At 43.7% G+C, this 17,410-nt stretch overlaps 1 protein-coding gene across 6 annotated transcripts in view; it reads left to right on the forward strand.

Moving 5' to 3' along the window:
• The window catches only part of MRVI1 (murine retrovirus integration site 1 homolog), a 140,109-nt gene that overhangs the window by 63,113 nt on the left and 59,586 nt on the right, over positions 1–17,410 (forward strand). For all 6 annotated transcript variants that reach the window (XM_029582749.1, XM_029582748.1, XM_029582751.1 and 3 more), the window contains one exon: positions 8,583–8,756. In XM_029582749.1, coding sequence (XP_029438609.1) covers positions 8,688–8,756 — 69 coding nt within the window. In that variant the 5' untranslated portion in view covers positions 8,583–8,687. The remainder of the gene's footprint in view (positions 1–8,582; positions 8,757–17,410) is intronic.

The following is a 17,410-nucleotide window of genomic DNA, read 5'->3' on the forward strand; positions in this document are numbered from 1 at the left end:
GAATAAGCGGCCTTTACTCGCATATTCCAGAGTTTATAAAAATAAAAAAAATCTGCACGCAGTTTCACTTTTGTGCGCACACACACGTGCGTGAAAAAGGAGGGGTCTGGGGCGTTCCAGGGCAGAGTCAACACTTAACCCATGGAAGTCGCTATTGCCATATGCAAACATTTGCCAACTTACATATTTTTACATCTGCTAATTATCTGGTGTAAGTGATATTGAACGTGATTATTGTGTGGTACCGACTGGGCGGGAGGTCTGGATGAGCTGGGGGGAGATCAGGCTGAAGAACCAGAAAGGCCTCGATGACTGGAGGAGGACTGGGCAAACTGGTGGACTAATTGGTAAACTGGTTCTTTTCATGCACATGTGTTAAAATTGGCCAGCTTCTGCATGTGTATTGGGACGTATGCAAGTAAGTTGTACTTTACTTTCGTGCATAAAATATACATGCATATATTTTTTAAATAGGCTGGAAACATATGTGCATTCATTGCATTGATATGCATGGTTTCAATGCATTGCATGTTTTGTGTTATCACAAATGCACATGTATATTTGAGGGTTGATTATACATGTATTTTGTAATTCACACGTATATAATATGCACAGATTTATAAAATGCTAGCATAGATCTATGTGTGGCCATATATGGGCCCTGAATGGTTATTTGAATGTTATCCTCCCTTTGAACCAAATCTATAGCATTTTGGATCATAAGACAATAAATGATATGAGAATTTTGTAGATAGACTATGCTAAGCCATAAAGTCACTAGTTATTGCAAACAGATAAAAATTAAGGGGGTAATTTTCAAAAGGATTTACACACTTAAAACTGGATTTTACATGTGTAATTCACTTTGCGCATGTATGTGGGCTTTTGAAAATTGCTAATATATATGCCATTGAATTCTCAATAGGTTTTACACATGTAAGTGCACTTTAAGCACATAAGTGGGTTTTTGAAAATTGCTGTGATAGTATGTGTAACTCCTTTGAAAATTACCTTCTTTATGTCTTATGCCAGGCTTTCTATTTTTTTTTTTTTACCTTTTGTTCATCACATGCTCCTAGTTAAGTAGCTGTACTGTGGGAATTGTCAGGTTTTTGGCTATTTAGAGGGATAGGGAGACAGGAAGGAACTGATAGAACATATGAACCTGACTATAATAATTTAAGACATTCTCCTGCAGTCTCAGTAAGTGTAAAGGGATATTGAGGGATTCAAAGTGTATTGTAGGTTTTCCTGCTACCAGTTTAACCAATTTGACAGAAACAAACTTGATTGCTAAGATTCCTGGAATCTCCAAGTAAGTTGAAGATTAGAAGATTGTTCCTTAGAGCTTAGTTTGGCAAGACTTGAAAAAATGACATTTAAAACAAGAGAGATTAATTTTGATGCTAGCTCATCTATTTATAGTGAATGCATATCACTATTTTAATACTGTCAAAGGTTATGGAAAATATTGGCTCAAACAAGTAAAAGCAATGTTTGACTAGATGCAACAATATTTTTGTCTGTGCAGCTTTGATACAGGGTACACAGTGCATTTTGTTGTTGATCTGGGGCTTGCTTTGTTTCTCACGTACATTTAAATTTGGCCATATTTTGGCTGCGAAACTAATTCAAAGCTAAATACGTGGTTGCAGTGTCAGCTGTATATGGAGTGCTTCCCATAGTTGTAAGGCTTGTGTGAACTGGTCAATCAGTTTAATCAATTTGAAAAGCATGCTGTACAGCTCCCTAGCTAAGGGGGTCATTTATCAAAGTGCTATATGGCGTTTTCACATGCCTTTAACGCACGCAAAAGCACCATAACGCATGGTGCAATGCAAATTAGGAAAAGGGGAGGAGTTTGGGGCGGGATTTCTGGCCAAGTGGGCTGGCTTCGCAATTTGCTAGGTTGAGAGAACATTGCACAAATCTCATCTTTGGGTGAGTTTCCTCACTCCAAAGGTCATCAAATCTTCACAAGAGAGCACTGTTCTGTTCGTATGTCGCACTCTGCGTGTCAAAGTGGCTCCTAACCCCTACACTAATACCTAAACCTCACCTCAAGTAGCTAGGTGGGCCTCATATAGAGGTATAAATACCTATCTAGTATGAGGGCCTTATAGCTAGTCTCTCTCTCTCATTACCATAAAACACGCCCCTTTTCCTATCACATGCGATATTTAGTGCATTTTGATAAATCCAGGTCTAAGCTTGGTTCTGATCACCTTTAAAAAGAACTGGAAAATAAACTTAAATCACAAATGAATTCTGAAGGCTCAACCAGGATGCCAGATCAGAGCCATTCTCAAAAGAACTTCACTCAGTTTTTAAGGACCTAATTTTCAAAAGCATTTACAATTTAAACTGGGTTTTACATGCATAAATGCACTTTACCCATGTAAGCAGGCTTTTGAAAATTGCTACAATATAGGTTTTATCCACATTAAGTGTACTTAACACAGGTAAATGACTTTTGAAAATTGCCACGACAGTATGTTATATTTACATGCATAACTCCTTTGAAAATTCACCTGTGTCTAAATCTGTTTGAAAATGACCCTCTAAGGTTAGAAAAAAAGAAAGCCGGGATGTATTTTGATGCTTGCTAATCTTGTCCGCTTTTGGTTTCTGTTTTCATTTTCTTATATTTTTGTTGTGATTAAGAAGGGATAGAAGAGTAGCCTCTTGGGCTAGGAGTCCAAATGGTGTAATTGCACCCCTTGTGCTGGGGTGTTCAGTGGCCACTCAAGCAGAAAGGGTGTGTTCCATTGCTTATCCTCTTCAGTTTTCGGCATTAGGGTAATAAAAGTTGCAAAGGGAACTGCTGTGCAGCCAAACTTTTTTCAAATACTTTTACCTTTTATGGACTGCAGTCCCCATATCATCATTTCCTGCAGACCAACTGTTAGACTTCTCAGTGGCAGAAGAAAGTTCCCTGTATCCCCTGATCCACATGTGACGGCAAATCTGAGCCCTAAGGGGATCAGTTGTGCTACCTTGCTATTTTAAGCAGCAAGTTTACAATAAGCCAGAACAAAGCAAAACAGACTATTTATACTGTGTATCATTTAGCGTGGGAATACTGAAAATAGCAGCTGGTGCTTGAATGGGGAAGGGTCATTTGGGGGAGAGTGTGGGGATCAACAAATGTTTTTTTATTGTCAACTTACTGTGCTCTTAGAAATTACCTGATGGAGGGTTAACATTTGACACCTTAGTACGTGAACCGATTGCAGCACAATTAACATTTTATGATATTTTCAGTAAGCCATTAAGGTTTCAAGAGGTACATGTTTTTGTGGATTACAAATTGGTTAAAAGACAGGAAACAGAGTAGGATTAAATGGTCAATTTTCAAAGTGGAAAAAGGTAAATAGTGGAGTGCCTCAGGGATCTGTACTGGGACAGGTGCTTTTTAATATATTTATAAATGATCTGGAAAGAGGTACGACAAGTGAGGTTATCAAATTTGTGGATGACACAAAATTATGCAGAGTTAAATCTCAAGCGGATTGTGATAAATTGCAGGAGGACCTTGTGAGACTGAAAGATTGGGCTTCCAAATGGCAGATGAAATTTGATGTGGACAAGTGCAAGGTGATGTATATAGCAAAAAATAACCCTTGCTCTAGTTACACAATGTTAAGTTCTATTTTAGGAGTTACCAGCCAGGAAAGAGATCTAAGCGTCATAGTGGATAATACATTGAAATTGTCGGCTCAGTGTGCTGTGGCAATCAAAAAAGCAAACAGAATGTTAGGAATTATTAGGAAGGGAATGGCAAATAAAACAGAAAATGTCATAATGCCTCTGTATCGCTCCATGGTGAGACTGCACCTTGAATACTGTGTGCAATTCTGGGTGGCACATCTAAAAAAAGATAAGTTACACTGGAGAAAGTGCAGAGAAGGGCGACCAAAATGATATGAGGTATGGAATGTCTTCCCTATGAGGAAAGGCTAAAGAGGTTAGGGCTGTTCAGTTTGGAGAAGGGGGGATATGATAGAAGTCTACAAAATCATGAAAGGACTTGAACAGGTTAATGTAAATCAGTTATTTACTCTCTCAGATAATAAAGGACTAGGAGGCACTCCATGAAGTTTCCATGTAGCTCATTTAAAACAAATCGGAGAAAATTCTTTTTCATTCAGCGCATAGTTAAGCTCTGGAATTCATTGCCAGAGGATTTGGTAATGGCAGTTAGTATAACTGGGTTTAAAAAAGGTTTGGATAAGTTTCTAGAGGAAAATTCCATAAACTGCTGTTAATCAATAAGCAATAGTAGGTTGAGATCTATTTGATGTTTGGGTATTTGCCAGATACTTGTGACTTGGATTGGCCACTGTTGAAAACAGGATGCTGGGCTTGATGGACCCTTGTTCTGACCCAGTATGGCATATCTATTGTTCTTACGTAAAAGCAAATAGAATATTAGGAATTATTAGGAAAGGAATGGAGAATAAAATGATGATGATTGGCATCCTCCACTTTATGAGATGAAGATAAAATATTAGCTAAGTCATGGTCTTAAAGAAGACTGATACAAAGCAGGTAAAGCTTTAACAACAAGATGCATGGATCCAAATAAAATATTTGATATGCAGGTTACATTAAACTGGGGTGGGCAAACTTTTTTTTTTTAAAGAGGGCTACATTACTGGCACTTATCAGAGCCGAGGACCGGATTCCCTCTTAAAACTTTGTGAGCTGGGGGAGCAGCGCCCACTTAGGACTCTGTGAGTGAAGGGCAGTTACACTGGCAAGTCAGAGGAGCAAAGCAGCAACCACACCAATAAACAGAATAATTCAACAGCAGTAACAAACAGAATAACATCAAATAGTTAAAAACTCATATAAAAATGTTCCAAACACCCATAAAATATTTCAACACAGACATCAAATAATATACAATAATTAAAACTATCAAGGATTTTTAAAAAATTCCTCACTCTCCATACCTGGGAACTTTTGATTTCCAGATGCCCGAGATTGTCATGGATTAGAAGGCAGAGGAAGGGTAGGGGTTGTTGCCCACACATGTGCTCTCTTTCTCTCACCCACACACATACACACATGCTCTCCCTTGCCCATACACATAGGGGTAGATTTTCAGAGCCCTGCTCGCCTAAATCCGCCCAAAACCGGGCGGATTTACGCGAGCAGGGCCCTGCGCGCCGGTGAGCCTATTTTACATAGGCTCACCGGCGCGCGCACAACCCCGGGACTCGCGTAAGTCCCGGGGTTTTCGGAGTGGGCGTGTCGGGAGGCGTGTCGGGGGGCGGGGCCGGATTGCGCGGCGTTTCGGGGGCGTGCCGGCAGCGTTTTGGGGGCGGGTACGGGGGCGTGGCTACGCCCCGGGGCGGTCCGGGGGCGTGGCCTCGCCCTCCGTACCCGCCCCCAGGTCGCGGCCCGGCGCGCAGGGGTCCCGCTCGCGCGCGGGGATTTACGGCTCCCTCTGGGAGGCGTAAATCCCCCGACAAAGGTAGGATCGGGGTTTAGACAGGGCCGGGCGGGTGGGTTAGGTAGGGGAAGGGAGGGGAAGGTGAGGGGAGGGCAAAGGAAAGTTCCCTTCTAGGCCGCTCCGATTTCGGAGCGGCCTAGGAGGGAACGGGGGTAGGCTGCGCGGCTCGGCGCGCGCAGGCTATACGAAATCGATAGCCTTGCGCGCGCCGATCCAGGATTTTAGCCGATACGCGCGACTATGCGCGTATCTACTAAAATCCAGCGTACTTTTGTTTGCGCCTGGAGCGCAAACAAAAGTAGGCTGTTCGCGCTCGTTTGAAAATCTACCCCATAATGTTCTCCCACCCATACACACAATCAGGCCAATGCAATACCATGAGCTCAGGCTAGCGCACAGGTTAATCCGTGGTTAGATGCACGTTTTGATACAATAAGGGGATCAGGGCATCCAAAACATGCGAACAAACCAGGACATAGCTAATAGCACTCATCACATGTAAATGCCATGTTGATGAGGCTATTAGCTACTACCCTCTTATGTATAAAATAAATGTGTGCCTGACACGCACATTTTTAATCCTCAAGAATTAATGCCAGCTCCGGAGCTGGCGTTAAGTTTTGAGGAGCCCCAAAAGTTGAACAGAAAAGTAGAAAATACTGCTTTTCTGTGGTTCCTCTAAATTAATATCATGGCGATATTATATCGGAGGAACCACAGAAAACAGCAATGTGAAAAAAATTAAAAAAATATCTTGATGGTGGTCAGGCTACGAAAACGGACACTCAATTTACGAGTCTCCATTTTCCTAACCTGTGGTTGTGCACGGTTTAGAAAAACGGACGCTCATAAAATTGAGTGTCCGCTTTCCGAACCTGCGCACAGTCACTTCTCCAGGGCGCCTGATGCTGAGGAGGTGCAAGGGACGCACAATTTCCCCTAGCGCCTCCTTTTTAACGCAGCGGCTCACTTGCCTACTGCACCGCGTGCAGGGGAGAGGTGGATGGGTGCGCGTTAGGAAAGCGGGCGCTCAATCATGAGCACCTGTTATTCCCACACAGATAGTGCATCAGACTGAATGTGCTTTCACTCACCCACATTCACTGCTCTCTCACCCACCCACATACACACAAACATGCACTCACTCTCACTGACTCCCTTACACACACACACACACACACACACACACACACACTCCCAGGCATGCTCTCATTAATACTCACACACAGACCTGCAGGCAGGCACCCATTCATTCTTACACTCACAGCCCCCCCCCCCCCCCCCCAGGCAGGCACCCATTCATTCTTACACTCACAGCCCCCCCCCCCCCCAGGCAGGCACCCATTCATTCTTACACTCACAGCCCCCCCCCCCAGGCAGGCACCCATTCATTCTTACACACACACAGACATGCAGTGGCCTTAGAGCCTCTCTTGCTCCTCTGCTGCGCTCTCATCGCCACTGCATGCCAGGGAAGAGCCAATCCATCATCCAAGCCCTCTCTGGTGCTCCTCCTCTCTGCAGGCCACGCGGTATTGAAAATTCACAGGTAGCACTTCCTCGTGTATTATGAGATCAGCACAGAGAAAGCGCTGCCCTCAGGAGCTTTTAATACCGCGAGGCCTGCACAGACCACAAGACAGTCTCAGTTCGCCTGGCGATGCAGTTGTGCAGCTTCTGCACCCACCGAAGAGATGGGCCACCGCCGGTGGGATGGGGTCCATTGGTGGCTGCATGGGCCTCTCTATGGCTAGGCAGTGCTCCTCCTCTTCCTGCCCCGCTGCTCCCTCTGAGGGGGGACGTCACCTCCAGCCGCCGACATCCAGGTCGAAGTCATCAACAAAGGTCTGCAATGTCAGGCCACTGCTGAGGACATTGAAGGTGCCAGCAGGCCGGATCTAATGGGGCAAACTGAGGAGGAGAAGGGCCAGAGAAAATCTGTCATTGAGCCGGATTTGGCCTGCAGGCCGTAGTCTGCCCACCCCTGCATTAAACTAGAATCATCCTTTGGTTAATGCCTTGGAGTGTTGCATTTCTTTTTTTGGTAGCTTTTCATTCAGAAGCCAAGGGCACTGTTCTGGAAGGATCATTTTTCCAACAGGCAAAAAATTATTTTAATCAAAAATTATTTTTCAGAATTGTGATGCTATTAGGACTGGTAGTCAACTGTACCTTCTGCTGCTGTTCACATTCATTTAACTTTGCACCTGGCTCAAACTTTTACCACTACTAGATCCTATTGGCCAATTTGGGGGGTTTTTGCAAATAAAATCTCAGTTGAGTAAGTTGGTAATATAGGTTGGTTGAAGATTATTTTTTTATTGTTTTTAATTTGTTATTGCTTAGTGTATTATTATTGGTTGTACCTTGCTAGGAGTTCTTTTGTATATTGGAGAGTAACAAGTTTAATACATGAAATGAAATTTCTTTATGGAAAATAATAAGAAAGCAGAGGGACAGCTAAGTTCAGCTGATGGTCCATTCTGAAGTGTAGTAAAGTTCTTAGGGTAACCCTTAGTTCTAGCAGGTTATCCTACACTAGCAATGGCAATTACAGGGTATTTTAATATCCCCAAACAGTTCTAGCATGATGCTTTACTTCTTGCCCAGACAACAAGTTACAGTGCAATGAATCCCTGCCTGGAATACTTTGCAGTCTAAGGGGGCACCTGAGGCAATAGGAAATAACAACTTGCCTGTGATCCATATAATGCAAAGACTGTAACCTCTCTGTTGGCCCTCTCAACAAAATCCTTTCTCAGAAGTAAATGCTAGCCTAATAACTCTTTGATGTAGGTAACCCATGGCTTTATTACATTAGACAGAGTAATATTTTTAGATGGACAATATAAATTCACTTTAAATATCAGTACAAACTATAAAAGTAGTTTATGCAAAGTAAGGTCCAACAAGAAAAAATAATTAAGTGTTCTATAAATGTAATTATGATATCATAATTGACCTTGAAAAGGTACAGTTAAGAAAAACATCAGACAAAGGGTTCATCATTTTCCATTTTAATACTGTTTGCTCTTATAGAGTGATCCCTTTTGTTGCAACATAGATTTTAAGTGGATTTGACTTGTATTTTTGGCATCTACTCCTGTGCTTGGATCACAAGGTCTCTCTGTGCTCACTGCTTGAGGTTAGCTTGGAACGGGCAACCTCTGAAGTGCATGCTTTCTTCAGGACACACTGCAGTCCAGCGTGCCTCATACCACCCATCATGCCAACCCAGCCCGAAGATGAGAACCAACCAGCACAGGCACAGGACACCATTTCTTCTCCACTCATAGTAAGCAATCCTTTTCTCCACTATACTGACATATTTGAAATAATTTAACAAAAAAGTGAAGTGTATGTAGTTGTTATTATTTGCATGTCTAATGATTGGGTAGAGTTGATCATAATCTTTGAACTCAAGATCTTTCCAGTGCAGACACAGTTTCTATTTAGAAATTAAAGAAAGGTACCTTCAGCTATAAAACCCATCTTTCTTTGTCTTGGAAAAGATATTTGTATTTTTCATAGCATATTAATACTGTATATGTGTTATATTTTTTCTCTGAGGCTTCAGTCTGTGTTTATGATAAATGCTACATCCACTAATCAGTTTAAAATTGAATGGGATCTATTTATTAATTAATCTATTCATCTATACATGCAAAATATTTTACCTTGCATGAGGTAAAAATGTTAGCATTTATTTATTTATTTAGCATTTTTATATACCGACTTTCCAATAACAGAATTACTGATCAATTCGGTTTACATTTTAACAGAACAATAACATTGACAAGTAAATGTCTTACAAAGAACAGGTCGATATAACTTGGATAAGTAAATATGGGGTTAACCAGTAAAGATACATTGCCTAATATAGGTATAAGTAAAAGATACAGTGCCTAATGTAGGTTAAATAAACAGTTGCTAATTATAAGACTAGGTTATGATCTTCGACTGCCATAGATTAAGTGAGTTCTATAGATGATCTAAATAGCTCTCAGGTGGGTAGCATCCACCTGATATATATATAAATAGCATCAGGTGGGTAGCATCTCAGGTGGGTTAGCATCCAGGATGAATGGCACTTAATGATGTTTTAGTTTAGTAGCACAGCCAGTAAAAGAGAGAGTCGATAGCGCATTCACATTAAAGTAAAAAAGTGTAGAGTCTACTCTAGGGTCTACACAAGATGTCCGCCTGAGCACTAAACAACATGTGGCCACTACAAAAATCGCACATACAGTATATGGTCAACTAAAAATGCTTAATTCTCTTAAGCAAACTTGTATGAAAGGTAGCCAGGCACATGGGGCTGGTCATCAGTACTGAGGGGAGAACTGGACCCCAGGAGAGGCAGGTAAAGGAGAGCAGAGAGTTCTAGGAGAGAGAGAAAATCCCAAACATCTGCATGGCCTACGTTGTGTCTTGTACTTCCTTTTGTGACCTTTCTTTGGTTTCTCCATTGTTCCAGGTCTGTGGGTGAGGGTAAGTGAGTAATGCAGGCTTCTGTCCATCTGTCTTTTGGGTCACTAAAGATCCTGAAAGAGTGGAGTGAGAGAATAAAGTGAGGATGTGGGCAGGGATGGATTGCGGGAAAATAACAGCCCAGGGTTGGTTTGTTTTTTCAAAACCGGCCCACGGGGTATCTGAAACTCTCGTATACTTTCCTTCCAGCACATACTTCAACAGCTGACCCTTTAGAAAGACATCATGTGACTTGGAGCCTGACAGAACTGAGCCAAAAAAATCTCCAAAATAAAATTTTACATTTTTCTTAAACAAGAAGCAGAGGATACCCGTGAGCAGTTGGTTGGGTCCCCCCACAAGTTTGGTTACATCTCGGATATATAGATAGATATCCTGGTAGTGTTAAAGCCTCTTGTCAACCAATCAGCTTTTGAACCAGTTCCCAAGTAATGAACCACACTGCCAGCCAGTATCAGGCCCACGCACACTCAGTTACTCAGACATATTTTCAGATTGAAGAAACTTTATTGGCACATACACACGGCCTTCCACATACTGTCAGTGTATGGGTGTCTCTCACAAAGATACACGGGCTCTCTTGCTCTCAGACACAAAGACACACCCACACACTGAAAGCAAGAAAGAGAGTGTGCATCTTTGTGTCAATACACCGTCTCTCTCTCTCAGACATATATGCATTCTGCTGTTGTGGTACTGCTCCTCGTGTGCTCACACAGTGAATCCCCCCCCCCCCCCCCCGCATCACTGTCTAATGTTCTTGCTTGCTGCCAGCCCTTCCCCAGCCTGCAGCAGCCCCTCCTTTTCTCATTTGCAATCCTTCTCAGCACCCCCCCATTTTTGCAGGAGACCCCCAGGTTCCACAGCCAGCTTCCCCTCTCGGAGCTCAGCCCAGTCACCCCACCAGCACCGCACATGCACTTCCTCCTGGCTCACCCCCTTTCTTTCTGTGCCTGTAGCTAACCTAGACCTCTCCGCTGCTGTCTCCCCCCCCCCCCCCCCCCCCCCCCACCAGCATATTCCCATTCACCGTGCACTACACTGCTGCTTTTATGGTTCCCAGGCTGCTACTCTGCATACCTTCTCCGGGGTGGGGGAACACCAGAAGTGGTCCATGCTGTTCCCTGTACTAAAAAAAAAAAGAAAATGAAGCCCTGGCTGAAACTGGGGAGAATCAGTGATGTACAGCAGCACAGCTCCAGATGGTGCAAGAGTATTAGGAAGCAAAGGCGAGTCTTGCAGCCTTTCATTCCTCTCTCCCCCTCAGTCTTCCCCTCCACAAACACAATTACAATTTATGCATTTCTAATAATTTACATGAAATTCAAAGTATAGTCTTCTAAGGTAAAAACATCACTTAAAACAATGTGTGTATTATATTTATGTACATTGCTTTGGTGCCATCCAGAACACCCTGCAAAAAAAAAAAAAGATAGTTAGAACCCATATGGTATTAGGCCTATTGTAACGCCAGTTGGGCTTGGGTGTAGCCCTCAGAAAGCCATGAGTAAACCTCCCATATGAAAACAGCACAAACTGCCAGCACTCAAACTGTTGCAACCCCAATCTATGAAAAGGCAACACTTCAAATATGACACCAGGCCCTAAAACATCAATACACCTCCTATTAGGAAAACAGAACAAAGCCAGGCTGCTATACACAGGATGCTGGGCTTGATGGGACCCTTGGTCTGACCCAGCATGGCAATTTCTTATGTTCTTATAGATCCCCACACGGAAATGACACAGTAGTAGAATTCTTCACTTTGGCCACACATGCAGAACGCAGACAGATCCTTACCAAATACAGAATAAAGGGACCATAAAATATAAACAGAAATGTGCAGACAAAAACTGAACTGGAAATCACAATTAAGTCAGGCTCTATGCAGTGCAGCAATGGAAAAACAGAAAATACCATCATTACTCATAAAACATCAAACAATAAAATCAAGAACTATAAAACATCAATCACAATACGAAAATCATACTAAAATTATATATTTCAAAACTGCTGATGAATAGAAGATCAAGTAATTTAACTCATATACACATTTTTTAAAATTTTCCAAACCCCAATAAAATATTTCAAAAGAGCAGACATATCAAATAATATCCAATAATTAAAACTAATAAGGACAGAGAAAATCTCCTTACCCGAGAACTTTTGATTCCTGTCACCGTGAGATGATCATGAATTAGTTGTTTCTAGCACTCATGTTCATTATCACACACACTCATGCACACACACAATCTCCTTCTCACTGATATGCTTGCTTGCTCTGACACACATGCTTACTGACTCACACATGATCTCACTCTCGCTCTTATGCATGCTCTCACACACATGCTGACTCAATCACTCTCCCTTACATACATGCTCACTGACTCACTCGCACTGACATGCTCAATCACACTCACACACCTGCTGACACACTCGCACTGTCACACAAATGTTTACTGGCACACAAACTCTCAATGACTCATCCATCCAATCGCGCTCACACACATGCTTAGACTTATGCACACTCACACATGCTCTCTCCCTTGCACACATGCTCACTGACACTTGCACTCACACACATGCTGAGGCCCTTGCATGCTAACACTCACACATGCTGACATGCATACCCTCACTGCCTCATACATTCAGTCAGGCTCACTCATGTTCGCTTTTCTCTCCCTCTGTCTGTGAATAAGTGAAACAAACATTTTTACTTACATCACTAGTCAGGGAAAATCCAGGCAGGGCCCACGAGAGGAGAGTTTGAGTGGGCTTTTGAGGGAGAGGGGAGGCCATTTGGTGTGGGATGGCCCAAGGTCGGTTAAGCCCTGAAGTAATTTTTTTTTTTTTTGCGGTGACATGTGGATGTAAGGAGCCTGCCGCAGAGGAAAGCTGTGGAAGCTGGAGACAGGCATTCGGCTGGTGGTGAGACAGCAGCAGGATGTGTGCTGGCTGCCTCCCGCCGGCAAAAACGGAAGCGGGGCGGGCACGAATGATGTTCGGGGGGGGGGGGGGGGGGGGACAAGTGCAGCGAGTAGGCCCATGGAACCGCGAGTGCTGCTGCGGGGAAAATACAAAGGAAGCACTAAGCAGAGAGCCTCGGAGGAGGCTCCCGCTCACCGAGAAATGTCACAGGGCTGCTGTCGGTCGCCGCGACTCTATAGGCATGTGGCTGCGGCGACCAACACCTATCACTTGATTGGGGTGACTGGCCCACCGGGGCCACGCCCGAAGCCTCGATAGGCCAATCCGCCCCTGGATGTGGGTGAGTGTGACAGGAGCACAGGAGGCAGCAGTGCACGTAGGTCTAGCAGAGAGGAAAGGTGGAAGAGTATTAGTGCCATGTGGAGAGTGGAAACTATAGAAAGGAGGGAGAAAAAGTAGGCAGGGGTAGGACAGAGGCAAAGTCAGAGCAGTCAGACCAGAGGGATATATGGCAGAGGTCACATAGCCCAGATCAGGCCCAGTGGGCACTGGGTGGAGGATTGCAGGACAGCACAGCAGGGAAAGGAAGGGACATCAAGGCTTCTCAAAGGCATGGGCCTCCCACATCTGCCCAGGAGGTAGAGGATGTAGAGATGCTGGGAGAGGAAACGTTACCAGCAGCTGGAGGCAGGCACACAACCTTGCCAACAGATGCTGAACTTCATTCCTCATTTTGGAGCTAAGTCTGGAAAACTGCAATGCGGCCTTCTAGAGAAACTCCACAAAAAAAAACAAAATCCCTGGCAGCAAACAAGCTCATTTGGAAAAGAATAGCCCCAGACCTTCATAGCCTTGGACTTAACTTCTCCCCATCGCCACCCCAAATATCAAAATTCTGTCACTGCTGTTCCTGTCTGCCTTCTGCCCCAGAGCCTCTCTGGCTGACTCCATTGTCTGTCTCTCCCCTCATTGTCACCTCCACTCACTTTCTCCCTCTCCTCCATCTCTCCCCGGACTATTCCACTCTTCCTGCTCCGGCAGCCACCTCTCCTCCATCTTGAAACCCACGATTCATCCAGGCAGCTGAACCCCTTCAATAGTGTGCAAGCTATAAAGGTAAACTCCTGGTTCCAGACAGGTGTCACATTTTCAGCCTTAGCAAGCGCGTGCTAAACAGCAGTTGGAGGAGAGCATAGCACGCTGTTTAGTGCACATGCGCTAAAGCCTAACTTACATCTGATGCTCCCTCATTTCCATGTACGGATGCGCCAACATCTTCTGTAGCTAGCTTAGCATGCACACACTAGGGCCTTAGGGGGCATCATTTTCTAAACAGCCCACAAAGTTGCATAGTCCTCAGGCACTTTTCCTCGCAGACTTTGCATTGAGTTTCAAAGAAAAAGTAGGTGCATGCTTTCCCTTTGAAAAGTGCCTACCCACAAAGATTTGCACCTGCATTTTTGTCCTTCAAAATAATGTGCATAGTTTTGAGAATGCAAAACTGCACAGGTTATTGCCTCCCTGACCTAACACTGCCTCCGAGTCCACCTAAATTTTCCATAGGTAAAAGTAGGAGCATTGATGATCCCTTTTACCTACACATAGGGTGTACAATTTTCAGATGGCCAATTGACCTGGTAAATGGCTTTTTGAAATTGCCCTGTTAGGGGATCATTTTGTAACATCTGGCATAAATTTAAAAGCAATCTCCTGTGGACTTTACACCAGTTTCCAAAAGGAAAGTATGTGCATATTTCCCCTTTGAAAGTTATCCCACAAAATCTACCCACACATAATTCCGCTTGCTAATTTGTGCATAGTTTTTTAGAAAAAAGTATGCCCGGAAATGCAGTATCTACTCCCCAGGAACTCCTCCACTCACTGTGGACAAACTTACTTGCATAAAGGACAATTTTGTAAAAGGCTATCTCCGGGGGTAAAGCACTGTTTGCCCATTTAAATGGCTATGAAAATTGCCCTCCATGTGCAGAGCACGCTATTCTGATTGCACTTGAAGTTAATTTGTATGGGTAAAAGGCACTTTAGGTGTGTTAGTTGGCTGTCCAAAAATCACCCTCCCTTAATGCAGCTAACAGTCTGTGTGTTGGCCCACAGCATGTAAGCCCGTAGCCATATCAAGTGGAGGCGTGTCCAGGGGATTGTTGACAATGGGGAAGGAAATGTGCACTTGTAGATGGTATTTTCAAATCTTCGCACATACTTCTCCAGTAAAAGCCTACCTGCCCTAAAAGCAGCTGCAAGCAACCATAGACACTCTGTACCCACAACAAGTTTCAGTGCAAACGTGTACATGCATTTTGACTTTGAAACTGGTGCAAAGCCCGGGGAGGCCATAAAGTATACGTATTTTTTTTTGTCCCAGGCCATAATTTGCATGCTAAGCTTTAGTGCCTCCGCCCCAATATGTTACTGATACATAGATTAACTCAGCATATGAAATCCCTGAGCCAGACAGCATATGATAGAACTTTTGTCTGGAAAAAATCAGTTTCTTTTGAATGCATAGGTAAAAAGAAATAAGGCATATGTGACAGTGACAGTAACCTGCTCATTGCACCAGTGGGATGGGATAGGATACGGGTTGCAAAAGCTATTTTTGCTTTGAATAGTTTTTTTGAGCCTTATTTTCCCTTTAAGGTAATAGGATTATGTTTATTTTCTTCTCTCCTGAAATTTATACTGGGAAAGCAGAGCACAAGACCTTCATTTTGCACAGCAGCTGGCAATGCAGAAGGCAAAGGTGATCGAGACTGAGAATGAAGAGGATTTATAACCTGGCACCCGCTCGGTTGTGCTGTCTCATTATCTGTGGGGCCTAGGACACGGCCTTCCATTCTCTGGGTGAAAAACATCCGCTGGTTTTTCTTTCGGACTGTAGGAAAGTGGTGTCAGCGGTGAACCTTGCAGTGATTTGTCATGCATTCCATCCAAACTGCATGTTCTGCTGATGGCTCGTTTCCTGGCTTCCGATAAACACCACCGCTGGACATCAGTTTAGAGGACAGTCAGTTGGAAACATAGGTCAGGCGGGTTATATTTGCTCAACCATATGAAACTGTTGATGAGCATACTAGAGACAAGCTGCAGATCTGTCAGATGCGCCACGTCAAAATGGGAGTTTGAAGGATCTCTAAGAATACTGAATATTCTCCGTGTAAAAATTAGAATTTGGCTTTCCAGTTAAGCCTTTCCACACAGGGCTTGCAAGCCTACAGCTCTAGGGTCAGGGCAGCTATTTCTTTTTAAATGGTACCTAAGGAGGAGAACAAAATGCAGGATTGTTAAGCAGCGGAGCGTGCCTGAGCCTGCCCAAGTCCATTTGCATAATGATCCCGATTTGCAAACGAGCCCAAGCGAGGGAGCTGAAACTGGTACCAGCTTGTCCCAACCAAACCGCATGGCAGGGAATTCCACCGCAGCGCAGAGCAATCCTATTTACGGTCGTAACTAAAAAAAAGAAAACAACCACAAGTTTGTAGCTTTAACCTTTATCCCCTGATCTGACATTTTATCATCAGGGACATTACCTTAAAAGACTTCATTTTGCCCATTTTCTCCAGTGTCTCAATTCAGAATTGGTTAGTTGGAAAACTATCAGGATTTTTGTGCCTATGCAAAACGCCGTAGCTATTTTGTGCTATCTTGTGTGTTCCCCAGGGTGGTGAGGAAGGCCATGGAACAGAAAATGCTTTCTGGAAGTTAGGTACCAACAACAAACAATTCCTAGTGTCTCTCGGAGCAAGGCTGCCACCCATTATTTATTTCTCTAGCCCTACCAGACATATGCCTCGCTAAAAAGATACACCTAAGAAAGCTGCTTCTCTGTGGATCCTGCAGTCTAATTCAAATAGACAAAACAAGTAAGAGGTTTCAGGGAATGTATTCATTATAGTGAAGAGCATGGTTAAGATCAGGAAGAGCCAGTAAAAGATTTAGAAGCCCATCTGCACGTGTTAAGTGCCCTTGAGAGAGGCAAATACCCATTGACAATTCAATAGCATACATTTTGGCAATTTTCACTTGGAGGATCTTTCCCTGTTTGATAGCCCTTCTCAGTTCATTTAGCCCAATCACGCTCCAGAGCCCTCTCTGGAACCCGACAATCTTGGGACCTAAATTCAGCCACTAACCGTCATTATTGGGCCTGCCTTCCTGTCACCGGCTGTACATGCAGCCTCTACAGCATCCCCCGCCGAGTCCTGGTCTGGGGGACTGAACCCACGCTTTCTGTGCGGCAGTGCACAGCACTACAACTGAGGCAGCAGGCTGGCCCAGTTGTAAGAGCTGAACAGGAATATTATTGCTCCTGGGTATATAAGCTACTCTGCAAGGGCAGCTAGAAGTGAGGTGAAATAAAAGGAGATAAAATTCATGTTGATGCTCACTGAACGCAGGCTCTGTATTTGAAAAAGCTAGCAGGTGGCTATGTACAATATTTCAATAATAATCTGAGCTCTAGTAATTGGTGGAGGGGATAATTTACTGTAATCAAATCGAAATAGCTGTGT

Source organism: Rhinatrema bivittatum, chromosome 17 (assembly GCF_901001135.1).
Source record: "Rhinatrema bivittatum chromosome 17, aRhiBiv1.1, whole genome shotgun sequence".
NCBI lineage: Eukaryota > Metazoa > Chordata > Amphibia > Gymnophiona > Rhinatrematidae > Rhinatrema > Rhinatrema bivittatum.